Source organism: Sardina pilchardus, chromosome 3, assembly GCF_963854185.1.
Source record: "Sardina pilchardus chromosome 3, fSarPil1.1, whole genome shotgun sequence".
In the NCBI taxonomy this organism is placed as follows: Eukaryota; Metazoa; Chordata; class Actinopteri; order Clupeiformes; family Clupeidae; genus Sardina; species Sardina pilchardus.
In genome coordinates this window covers 13,105,837-13,118,336 of record NC_084996.1, presented here as the reverse complement: position 1 = coordinate 13,118,336, position 12,500 = coordinate 13,105,837, and the positions used below count along the sequence as shown (strand labels likewise).

At 51.1% G+C, this 12,500-nt stretch overlaps 1 protein-coding gene across 1 annotated transcript in view; it reads left to right on the top strand.

Moving 5' to 3' along the window:
• Positions 1 to 12,500, top strand: part of sdk2a (sidekick cell adhesion molecule 2a) — a 44,311-nt gene that overhangs the window by 21,292 nt on the left and 10,519 nt on the right. The window contains exons 16-36 of the mRNA XM_062531116.1: positions 74 to 255; positions 595 to 710; positions 855 to 1,056; positions 1,277 to 1,375; positions 1,755 to 1,946; positions 2,555 to 2,676; positions 3,158 to 3,267; positions 3,684 to 3,834; positions 4,181 to 4,418; positions 4,803 to 4,918; positions 5,263 to 5,452; positions 5,887 to 5,985; positions 6,297 to 6,491; positions 6,833 to 7,034; positions 7,257 to 7,360; positions 7,890 to 7,960; positions 8,480 to 8,615; positions 10,097 to 10,153; positions 10,727 to 10,828; positions 11,173 to 11,288; positions 11,806 to 11,992. Coding sequence (XP_062387100.1) covers positions 74 to 255; positions 595 to 710; positions 855 to 1,056; positions 1,277 to 1,375; positions 1,755 to 1,946; positions 2,555 to 2,676; positions 3,158 to 3,267; positions 3,684 to 3,834; positions 4,181 to 4,418; positions 4,803 to 4,918; positions 5,263 to 5,452; positions 5,887 to 5,985; positions 6,297 to 6,491; positions 6,833 to 7,034; positions 7,257 to 7,360; positions 7,890 to 7,960; positions 8,480 to 8,615; positions 10,097 to 10,153; positions 10,727 to 10,828; positions 11,173 to 11,288; positions 11,806 to 11,992 — 2,987 coding nt within the window. The remainder of the gene's footprint in view (positions 1 to 73; positions 256 to 594; positions 711 to 854; positions 1,057 to 1,276; positions 1,376 to 1,754; positions 1,947 to 2,554; positions 2,677 to 3,157; positions 3,268 to 3,683; positions 3,835 to 4,180; positions 4,419 to 4,802; positions 4,919 to 5,262; positions 5,453 to 5,886; positions 5,986 to 6,296; positions 6,492 to 6,832; positions 7,035 to 7,256; positions 7,361 to 7,889; positions 7,961 to 8,479; positions 8,616 to 10,096; positions 10,154 to 10,726; positions 10,829 to 11,172; positions 11,289 to 11,805; positions 11,993 to 12,500) is intronic.

Here is a 12,500-nt window from a genome sequence, read left to right as displayed (position 1 = left end):
AAGGCAAAAAAGCCCCCCCCCCAAAAAAATATATATATAATAATAAAAAAAAAACGGGCCTGTCTGTGGGTAGGTACTGCCTCTCGGGTCTGCCGGTGGACTGCCAGATCAAGAACATCACCAACCCGGACCAGACCAACATGCTGCTGGAGGACCTCATCATCTGGACCAACTACGAGATCGAGGTGGCGGCCTACAACGGAGCCGGACAGGGCATCTTCAGCCACAAGGTCACCGAGTGGACACTGCAGGGAGGTGAGAAGAACTGGAAAGGAAAAAAAAAACATGCTGCTGTGATATAACATTGAACTGTCCGAAAGTGGCATTGTGTAAGGCTTCTTTATTGTGAAACGTATTGTGTATTGGGTAGCTCAGGTCAATCTGTATTGGCACAAACAATGCCAAGGCTGTCGGTGGAATTTGTTGCAGAGCTATGCCAGACACTATGTGCCTGCTGCATTGAACAGTTTAAATGAGAGGTGTTAAAGGGCACACAAGTCAATATCTCTAAACCATTCAGGGCTGAATGGCCATTCATTCTGTGCCATGTTTCTCTGTGCCCTTCCTATAATAACTGCGCTTTGTTGCCTGCAGTGCCTACTGTTCCCCCGGGCAATGTCCAGGCCGAGGCTGTCAACTCCAGCACCGTGCGTTTCACTTGGAACGCCCCGAGCCCCCAGTTCATCAACGGCATCAACCAGGGCTACAAGGTCTGTGTCTCGCCACTGCCCTCCAGTGCACAAAGGCAGAAGTGCAGGCTCTTCTTGCCACACCGTCATCTCTTCCTCTTTTTTTTCTCTGTTTTCGTTTCGTTTGTTTCCGCTCACATTTTTCTGACCGCTTCGCCCCCGCAGCTCCTGGCGTGGGAGGCCGGCCACGAGGAGCAGGACCACGCCGCCATGGTGACGGTGCGGCCCAACTTCCAGGACAGCGTGCACGTGGGCTACGTCTCGGGCCTGAAGAAGTTCACGCAGTACTTCACCTCGGTGCTCTGCTTCACCACGCCGGGCGACGGCCCGCGCAGCCCGCCCCAGAGAGTGCGCACCCACGAGGACAGTGAGTGACCACGGCGGCACCGTCACACACACACACCGTCTCACACACACACACGACACACACACACACACACACCACCACGCCTCAGCTTCGGACGAGCACACAGTATTTTAGAACATATATAGTGATAGTGTGTAGTGAGTGTTTGGTCAGTAGAAAGCGTTTCTGTTTTCGCTCTGTGCAAAGAATGCTAATTAGCTCCTCTGATTCCTCTGTGCAGCCCCCGGAGCTGTGGGTCACCTGAGCTTCACGGACATCCTGGACACCTCTCTGAAAGTCAGCTGGAAAGAGCCGCACGAGAAGAACGGCATTCTGACCGGTAGGCAGCCTCTCCGCCTTCCTTCTGGAGGGTCGTGAGCAGCATGGAAGCTTTAAAGTGGTTTCTGTCCTGTGGTGTGGTGTGGTAGGAGCAGACTTTGCTCAGTTTCTTTTTCTTTCGAAGAGCGCTAGGACTAAACCTATAAGCGATATCAAGGAAGAAAGGGGAAAAAACAAAGGCGTTGATGAAGGCGCTAAGCCGAAATGCGTCTGTGAAATAAACACATTTTGTATGCAACGTTTCTGTTGTTTTTGCTGTAAAGCAAGCTGTGTGAAATGTGAGATGAAACAGGAACGGGACGAGAAAAAAAAACAACAAAAAAACAAAAAAAACAAAGAGATGTTAAAAAGCTTGTCTCTATTTCCCCCCCGGCTACCAGGCTACCGCATCTCTTGGGAGGAGTTCAACCGCACCAACACGCGGGTCACGCACTACCTGCCCAACCAGACCCAGGAGTACCGCGTCACCGGCCTCACGGCCCTCACCACCTACACCATCCAGGTGGCCGGCATGACCTCCAAGGGCCAGGGCCAGCTCTCGTCCTCCACCATCTCCTCCGGGGTCCCGCCAGGTGAGCCACCTACTACTACGCCCACGCCGCCGTAGCGGCAGAGCGGGAATACCATTACCGTCTTCTTCCTCCCTCCCACTCATCTCCTGTCTACTCCTTTACTGTCCTTTGGAATAAAGAGACGAAAAAGGCCAAAGTTTGAGCGATATCACAGCAAAAATCATGAGAACTGAATAAAGAAATGCACTGACCTCTGTATTCCTGTGATGATTGTACGACGTCAGGCTGCTGATCTGTTGTAGATCTGAAAGAATGTATAATTGGGTCAGCATGCAGACTGCAGTCAGCATGCCCTTTACTCTGATGGGAGAGAAGAAAGCATGCCCTTTGTCTGGTGACGGGCACTATAAACTGAAGAGTCTGCCCTACTCCCGCCCAAACCCATAAGAACCTCTCCCTGAGACTCTAGAAAGTGCTGGGCAGTTGTGCAGCAGTGTGTGTGTGTGTATGTGTGTGTGTGTGTGTGTGTGTGTGTGTGTGTGTGTGATCCCACCCGTGCATGCTGTGCCCCGCTGCTTGGCCCCCTAATTGTACCGGTCACACCTCAGTCCAGACCTCCCGTGTTTCTCGTTGCCAAGCCTCTGATCCCTCGCGCTCCTTTTGTGCAGAGATGCCCGGACCCCCCACCAACATCGCCATCTCCAACATCGGCCCCCGCACGGTCACTCTGCAGTTCAAACCTGGATACGACGGCAAGACCTCCATCTCACGCTGGCAGGTGGAGGCACAGGTACAACACAGAGGCAGTTGACCCCCCCACCACACTCCACTCTCTCTCTCTCTCTCTCTCTCTCTCTCTCTCTCTCTCTCTCTCTCTCTCTCTCTCTCTCTCTCTCTCTTTCAATCATGAGCTGCAGCTTGCTATCAATATGCCTGCCTTTCACTGGTTTTCTGTCTTTCACCTTGTCTTTTCACGTTAGCCTCTGATCCAACACCCTTAGTATCACCTCATATTGATCTGCTGTGATCCTCTCCCTCTCCCTCTCGCTCTCTCTCGCTCTCTCTCTCTCTCCCTCACTCCCTCTCTCTTTCTCTCTATCCCCCATTCACTGTTGTTTATTCATGCAGCGCTTCATTTACACAGCTGCTGAAGGATTTCTTTTTTAGACGGTGTGTCTCTATGGACAAACTTTTTTTTTTTTGTTACGCTTTAACTCCCTCCATGGTGACCTTCCCTTTTTGCTTCGTCCTCCTGCTGTCTTTGTCCGCAGATCGGTGTTATCGGCGAAAACGAGGAGTGGGTCACGGTTCACCAGCTGGCCAACGAGCCAGACGCTCGCTCTCTGGAGGTCACTGGCCTCAATCCATACACCTTCTACAGGTAACACTTCTGCCTCACACAACAGCACGCGCATAGGTGTCCCTGCAGGTAGAGCCTCATATAGCTGTCATATTTTTCATTTAATTAATCACATAATTGTTTTGTGCCCATGCCTATTTTTAATTTTAATAGACTTAATATAGCTAAGCACCGTTTTTTTATTCTCTTTTTATCATCCTGCATAATTTCATTCTCTTTTCACTTAGGCTTATCTCATTTGCAGGCAGGGTTAGAAGCCTATCTCTCAAATACAAATTCACTATAAGTCAAAAATGTGGTATGGGTAATGAATAATTCTGCTCACGGTTCATGAATAATTAACGGTAAATGTGATTGCGCTGCGCCCACACATACGGTAAAAGGCTGAACATGTTCTCTCGCTGTGTGTGTGTGTGTGCGTGTGTGTGTGCTGTCAGGTTCCGCATGCGGCAGGTGAACATCGTGGGCACCAGCCCCGCCAGCCAGCCCTCCAGGAAGATCCAGACGCTGCAGGCCCCTCCGGACATGGCCCCCGCCAACGTGACCCTGCGCACGGCCAGCGAGACTAGCCTCTGGCTGAGATGGGTGGTACGTTCCCCTGGGCATGGAAATGCATGATCTATCAAGTGTACTGTATGTTGTGCATGAATGCTTTACACATACAGGATTCTTCTCAAAAAGCTCTAGAATCCTCTTGTGTACTGACAAGAACATTAAATTAAAACAAGTTGATCACACACTTCTTGTCTGTGGATTTAACTTGGTCGCTGAATAATAAAAAATCTTTCAAATGATGATATGATGACAAGGTGTACTCCAAATCTGTAACTGCAGCACAAGACAAGAGCTCTGATTTGACATACACCGTTAAAGCACCTTTAGGGCATTTTAGAACCACATGCAACCAGTAGTGTTTGTCTGGTCTCATAACCAGCCTTTGCCAGAGTGGGAGTACAATGGGAACCTAGACCTGGTGGGCTACCGGGTGCAGTACGCACGCGCCGGGTCAAAGGCCGGGGTGCTGTCCCACGTCATAGCCGACCGGCTGGAGCGCGAGTTCACCATCGAGGACCTGGAGGAGTGGACCGAGTACGAGGTGCGCGTTCAGGCGTTCAACGGCATCGGGTCCGGACCCCTGAGCCCGTCCATCATCGGGAGGACCCGCGAGTCCGGTGAGCATGGTCGAGCTGACTGCCGTTCGCTCACACAGTCGAGTGACTCCTTCATCATTCTTTCATTCACCTTCTCTCTTGGCTGCGTTTAAGACAGATTTTATAAGATAGTTCAAAAATGCAACATCTCCCAACCGCATTGCCACATTATGGTACGTCTTTGATAAAAAATCATCTCGACAAATCTCGAGCGCACACTAACCCATGCTCTTTTACCACTTGTTCCTTTAATGAATTCGCTTTCATGGATTGGCTCTTTAATTTCCTTCCTTGTACTCCACATCCATCTGCATAGCCGTCATCTACACAGGACGCTTTTTAGGAAAGGACAAAAGAAAAGGAATCTGACCAGTGTGTCCGTCTAACGATCCCTCTCTCCCGCAGTGCCCTCCTGCGGGCCCAGCAACGTCTCGGCCTTCGCCACCACGTCCAGCAGCATCCTGGTGCGCTGGGGAGAGGTCCTCCTGCACGACCGCAACGGCCTCATCCTGGGCTACAAGGTACGCACTGTCACGCCTCTCTCTCTCTCTCAACGGAGGAATGCTCCCTTCACTCTACCTCCATCTATTAGCATGCAAATGTCATCAGGGGACGGTGTGCTAGAACAGTGCACTGTCTCTAATGGTTCCATCCAGCTGGGCTAACAAGAGTCACTGTACATTTGTCTACTTTTACTAAATTTCCATGGGAATCAATAACATACTGTATTAATCGTTCTGCTATCTATTCTGTCTGTCCATCCATCAATCCTTCCATCCGTCCATTCGTCTCTCTCTATCCATACATTCTTCCATCCGTCCACCCACCCACCCACGCACGCACCCACTCACCCGTCCGTCCGCAGGTGGCGTACAAGGAGAAGGACCTGGACACAGACCTGCGGTTCTGGACGGTGGAGGGCAACAACAGCCACAGCGTGCAGCTGACGGGGCTGGGCAAGTACGTGCTGTACGAGATCCAGGTGCTGGCCTTCACGCGCATCGGAGACGGCCGACCCAGCTCACCACCCATCCTGGAGAGGACCCTGGATGACGGTGAGGATTTGGACTGACCGAGAGTTTGAACTGCCCCCCCCCCCTTACTTGAAGTCTCAAGACCATTCACATCGATGTTTGAACGGCTTTGATTCGTTCTTAAGCTTTGCAGCTTTACTCTTTTTCATTGTGCAATATTTGCTGCAAGTCTTGCTAATGGTTATGGCACATAAATGATTCAAGGTTCCAGATTCACTTCATTGGTTTTGGGTTATCACTCATGCAAGCTATTGCTCATGCAGAAAACTGCAGAAAAGACATAAAAGACAAGTTTCAACAGTTATTGTAATATACAGTAAGTCAAGGGTGCGTTTGAAAAGTTCAAGACGTAAGAGGCGAGTTATGAGAACTACTGTAAGATAAGACAAGGGTGTGTAAAAAAAGTGTTCTGCAGGATGACTCTTAACGTGCACGCTCCCTCTTCCCTGCCGCAGTGCCCGGTCCTCCGATGGGCATCCTCTTCCCTGAGGTGCGCACCTCCTCGGTGCGGCTCATATGGCAGCCCCCTGCCCAGCCCAACGGCATCATCCTGGGTGAGTTCACAGAGCCCCTCACACAGCTCCCCATATAGGGTGCCTCTCAACATCTCTCCTCGAGCCTCGATGCTCGATCCTCCAGGCTCGTTCCTACTGATCTATAGCTAACACTGGATAGACTATCCCATTGTTGCCGCCCCATCATTCTTTCTTTAGATCAGTGAGGACGAGGATCGAGGAAGGAAGGGAGAATGTATAAAACACCAAATGAGAGGCACCCATAGTGTGTCCTTACCTGTGGCCTCCACGCGCTGTTCACATACCGCTCACTGACGTGTCTTTTTTCCCGCCCGGTCGGTCTGTCACAGCCTATCAGATCACCTACAGGCGGAACTCGTCCAATAGCAACGCGGCCACGGTGGATGTGCTCAGCCCCAGTGCGCGTCAGTACACAGCGACCGGCCTGAAGCCCGAGAGCGTGTATGTGTTCCGACTGACCGCTCAGACCAGGAAAGGCTGGGGAGAGGCGGCCGAGGCGCTGGTGGTGACCACGGAGAAGAGAGGTGCAAACCTAGCTACTAACACATGGGCATATCACAGACCCTTAGTCGTTGTTGTGCCATGTTTAAAGAGCTTTTTTAATCTGAATTGTGTATGTGTGTGTTTGTGTGCATGCCTGTGTTTGGTTGTGTGTGTGTGTGTGTGTGTGTGTGTGTGTGTGTGTGTGTGTGTGTGTGTGTGTGTGTGTGTGTGTGTGTGTGTGCATGTGTGTGTGTGTGTGTGTGTGTGTGTGTGTGTGTGTGTGTGTGTGTGTGTGTGTGTGTGTGTGTGTGTGTGTGTGTGTATTTCTGTCTGTGCATGTCTTTGTGTGTGTGTGTGTGTGTGTGTGTGTGTCCACCCTCAGCTCGCCCACAGCCCACCAGCAGACCTGTGGTGCCCCAGGAAGAGGTCCAGGCCAGAAGTGTGCTGTTGTCATGGGAACCAGGCAGTGACGGCCTCTCCCCCGTCCGCTACTACACGGTCCAGTACCGAGAGCTGCCGGACAGCAACTGGACTGTGCACTCGGCCTCGGTCAGCCACGAGGCCAGCTCCTACATTGTGGACAAGTAAGGAATCAGACTTAGATGGTGGTGGCTAGGTTGCATTATAGCTCAGTTGGTATTCTTACCACCAGATAAAATATGTACGGGTATGTGTGTATAAATGTGCGTATCGGTAAGGCATGATATAAATACTGGATAAAACCAGGCAACATTTGAGTGGACTTGGATAGTGAAGTATTCTTTTTACTATTTCTATGTTTTATTTCCGTTTTTTTCTATTTGCAGACTGAAGCCGTTCACCTCCTACCAGTTCCGGGTGAAGGCCACCAATGACATTGGAGACAGTGAATACAGTGAAGACAGTGAAGCCATCACCACCTTGCAGGATGGTGAGATCACGTGACCTTGATCACTCTGGCTCATCATGATTTAGGGGCGACACCACGCCCGTAGGAATGAAGTGTTCTAGTACACGCTGATATCCTCGTCCTGGATGCCTCGGGACAAAGAGGGAACTATTATGTGTGGCCTTCTAATAGGAAGTGATGTCAGTGGATGTTCTAAAAACAGTACGCTGCTGTGCTGATGTACGTAGGCCAAGCCATGACTTCATACTTAATTGCCGCCAATTGCTGCCAGAGCCTCTCAGACAGTGCTAATGGCCCTCTGCGAACGTGCGAACGGCCCGGCCGGGCCATCAATGCGTCCAGTGTGTTGGGGCTGTTTGTGCGCTCACAGCTGGCGCATGTATGCAGATCACAAGTTGTTTACTCCACTTCAACGTTGTTTTGTTTTTTCACTCAGATGTCTTCTCTGTCTCTGTCTCTCCCCACCTCCACCCACCACCACCACCCCGAACCCCCCTCCTCACATGTACACCCGTCTAACCCCCTCCCCCCCCATCTACCCTTTCCACAGCCCCAGACAAAGCTCCCACAATCCTCTCTGTCACGCCGCACACCACCACGTCCGTGCTGGTCCGCTGGAAGGTAAGAAGTACTCAGCGCCGCGGAGTTGGAGAGGTGAATGATAATTGAGCCAGGGAAGGCACCCGCTCTTGGCCATAAGGTCAGGTGTCATATGAAATATGAATCGTGCGGCTGGAGAATAATTGAATGTCTGCGCGCCGGTTTGCTCCACCCGCCGGATATGTTTAATTCATGGCCATTCAAGACAGACAAGGCTTGAGTCCGGCCTGAAATTAAACTGGCAGATGAGCGAGCATGCCTGGTGTGAATTGAATAGCGGGGGGAAATTATGTTATTCTTCTCGCTCCAGAAATGATTGAGGCCAAGGCTAAAGGGTGAAGAACAGTGCTGGAGGGGGGCCGAGAGAGAGGATGGTCTTCCTCTCCTCTTCCTCCTCTTCTTGCGCTGCTTCCTCTTTGTCTTTGGCTTCCATTTCCTCTTCCTCTTCCTCTTCTTCCTCTTCTTCTTCTCCTCCTCCATTTTCCTGAGCACCTGGCGTCGGCTGATGAGCCCTGTCCTCCTTGTCTCTCCCCCCTCTAGCCTCCATCTGAGGAGCAGATCAATGGCATCCTGCTGGGTTTCCGGGTGCGCTACCGAGAGCTGCACTACGACCGCCTGAGGAGCTTCACCGTGCGCACGGTCAACAACCCGGCCGCCAGCTGGGCCGAGCTCACCGGTGGGTCCCCCCCGCCCGCCCACGGTGTACAACCGAAACCCAACGACACACACACACACACACACTCGCGCACACACACACACACACACTCGCGCACACACACACACACACACTCCACCGTCTGTCCGTGTGCCCCTATGGGAGAGGAAGATAGAGACAGAGAGAAAAAGTTAGAGAGAAAAATGAAGAGCAAGAGAAAGTGATAATGAGAGAGAGGGAGAGAAATAGAAAGCCAAAGAGAGAGAGAGAGAGAGAGAGAGAGAGAGAGAGAGAGAATGAGAGAGAGAAATAGAAAGAGAGGGAGAGAGAGAGAGAGTGAGTGAGTAACACTGCCAGGCACTCAGCCATTAGAGACCTCAGTGGTTGCATCCAGCAGCTAAATGTCACCATGATGGATTCCTCATTTGGGAAGAGGAAATGGCGCCTTCAAATGGGAGGTGCTGACCAGAATGAATATCATGAATAAGAATTACTGGAGGTCACACCTGTTTCCTTATCGCGCCGGTGCGGTGGCATGCTTTTGAAAATCCTCATCTAGCCGCCATGTTGACACGCTCGCAATCACGCCACGCCATCAAAGTCCCGCAGTTACTCCTCAAGAATGTGTACCCATCTGATTCCCTGTCTGGGTCCCTCTAGTGCACAGTGGTGTGTGCTCATTACCACCCGGCTCATATCTCATCTGGCACACACACACACACACACACGCACACACACACACACACACACACACTTGGTGTGTCAGGAGGGATGGAAAATGTTCTGAGGGGGCTGTGGCGCGCGGCGCTGTGCTGTGCTGTGCCGCTCGGCGGTGTCAGAGATGATTGAGGCTCTTTGTTCACTTGTCTCTCCAGACGTCTGGCCGTCTCGGGCCGCTCTGAGACGGGAGCGGCCGTCTCACGCACGCTTCCATACTGCCCAGCTGATGCCTCCGCTACGGTTTACGACTAATGCACTAACCTTCGTTTTTTCCTTTTCTCTCTCTCTCTCTCTCTTTCCCTCTGTCATTGCTCCCTCCATCTTTCCCTTCTCTCTCTTTCTGTCTGTGTTTCTACTCTCCACCCCTCTCTCCCTATTTCCCGCTACTATTTCTCTCGATGTCCATCTTTTTCTCTTTTGCTTTCTTTCCTCCCTCCATTTCTTTCTTTCCATGTTCTCTCTCTTCCCTCTCTCTCATGCACTCTCTTTCTTTCCTCCCTCTCTCTCTCTGTCTCTCTCTTTCCTCTCTCTCTCTCCCTCTCTCTCTCTGTCTCTCTCTTTCCTCTCTCTCTCTCCCTCTCTCTCTCTGTCTCTCTCTTTCCTCTCTCTCTCCCTCTCTCTTTCTGTCTCTCTCTTTCCTCTCTCTCATACACTCTCTTTCTTTTCTCCCTCTCTCTTTTCTCTCCCTCTTTTCTCTGTCTCTCTGTCCCACCCTCCCACCTCTGGCTGCCCTCCCCTGTGACCTATGGATGTCCCCTCCTGACCCTCCGCTGCACCCCCAGCCCCCTACAGCGTTAGGAACCTCAGCGAGTCCTCACTCACCCAGTACGAGCTGGACAGTAAGTCCTGGAGTGTGTGGGGTGTGGGGTGTGGGGTGTGGTGTGTGTGTGTGTGTGTGTGTGTGTGTGTGTTCACTTCACATCTAATCCTGGAGCTCTGTGTGTGTGTGTGAGTGAGAGAGAGAGAGTGAGAGTGTGTGCCTATATGTGTGCATGTGTGTATGGTGTGTATGTGTGTGTGAGTGTGTGCCTATGTGTGCATGAGTGTGTGTGTGTGTGTGTGTGAGTGTGTGTGCGCATCTCTCAACATTCCATCCCATCTTTCCAAGCACTTTCATCTGCGGATCTTAAAAGCGCTCCTGTCTTTTTCATTCGGTTTGACGCTTTTCCAGATAACGCTCTTCATTCCTCTTATCGTCTCCCTCCGTGTCTTCATCTGTGCCCCCACAACTCCCTCTCCTGCAGTCGGAGTTTGACCTTCAATTTCAGTCCTAATCGATTCACTCCTGCTTCATTCACTGGCTTACATCATTCCATGCCTTTAAATGCTCTCTTTTCCATTGTCTTTTAAAATGTCTGTTCTCCGTATTCGGAGAGCGAAAAAAAAATCACTGTGACTCTGATTTATTGCAGACTTGAGCAAAAACAAGCGCTACGAGATCCGGCTGAGTGTGTACAACGCCGTAGGGGAGGGTCCCATAAGCAAACCACAGGAAGTGTTTGTGGGGGAAGCAGGTTGGTTTCACTTTAGTTTATTGAATTTCAGTCTTATTGCAGGTTCATACAGGCAACATACAAGCAGCTGTCATCATAAGCACTGAATTATGTTGCGTTGTTACAATAAAAACAAAATACAACAACTAGAAGAGCACTCGAGAGAGAGCGCAGACCTCCGCCTGCATTGTTCTTCCTGGGTTGTCATACATTTGAACCTAAACTATTCATTCAACAATAAAAATAAAAACATCATCTTAAGCATCATCACGGGTGCAGGGATGGACGAGGGTCTGAGTGTATTACACCGCAGAAGAGTGACCAGCACAGATCCATCGTAATGCCCCTCTGCTTCCCTCCCTCAGTGCCCACTGCCCCGCCCCAGAGCATTTCTGTCCAGTCCTCCACCGCCTCCCAGCTGGACGTGACGTGGGAACCTCCTCCTCTAGACGCCCAAAATGGAGACATCCAAGGCTACAAGGTATCACAGAGAGTAGCTTTTTTTCGATTTATGTGCAAATCTATAAGTCCTAGACCTATGCATGCACACATCATTAGTGAACACTGTTGTGGTATAGGGGAATATATGGCTCCACATTAAATCACCATAGAGTTCCTTTCTACTACTAGTAGTAACTAATGGTCAGGTAATAATGTAGGTGTCATAAAACCCTCTCTCCCCTGCATCAGTATGCTGCACCCGTAGTGAGCCAGTGACAGCGGCAGATATAGTGTTTGTTGGAAATAACTCTTCCCATTTACATTCCACAGACGCTACAATTCAGTGAGCACAAAGCAAAAGGCATAAATTCCCGGGTATTTGTGCTCCCTGGGTTATGTGCTTATTACCCCGAGAGCAGCTCCAGGCCGGCTGAGCTGGCTGAGCGAAAGCCCTAAGCAAACATAATGGTGTGTTAGAGTGGCTGATTTACTCTGTCCTTGGCCCCCCTCCCCTCCTCCTCTTCCCTGCCCCCGCCGTCTCCTGCGTCCCGCTGCAGATTTACTACTGGGAGTTCCAGCTGCAGAACGAGACGGAGCGCCTGCGGACGCTCTTCCTGCCCGAGGGAGGGGTCAAGCTGAAGAACCTGACGGGCTACACCACCTACATGGTCAGCGTGGCCGCCTTCAACGCCGCCGGGGACGGCCCGCGCTCGGCGCCCACCAGAGGGCGCACTCAGCAAGCAGGTGAGCCCCCGACGCTGATGGATGACGGGGGAGGCGAAGGGTGACAGCATCCATCTCCCGACGGTTTGACACTCGAGACAACAAGAACGCAGCTGTGAAAACATCTGGTTGGACTCTGATTGCATTTGACCATTTGCTACTGTAAGCTTAATCTGCACGTATCCACGCTCAAAGTGACCCACTGAAATATCATCATCATTTGCGTCACAGACAACTTAGCACTTGAAAAGAGGTGTCCAGATTCATCATTCTCACAGTGTTACTCAGACGACCGATGACCTCTCCCAGACTCTGTCACGGTCCTTCCCCACTGCGACTTTTTGTTTTTTTTTGTGACATAAAAGCCCCCTGTTTTTGGAGCCAAATTAAGAGGGAGTCATCATAAAGTTGACAATGGGAAAGGGTTTTTTGGAAACGCTGGCTGTGTATTGGAAAAACCGCAGGGGCGGAAGCATAGGGCAGTGTGGGAGAGAGAAAGAGAGAGAGAGAGGGAGAAAGGGAGAAAGAG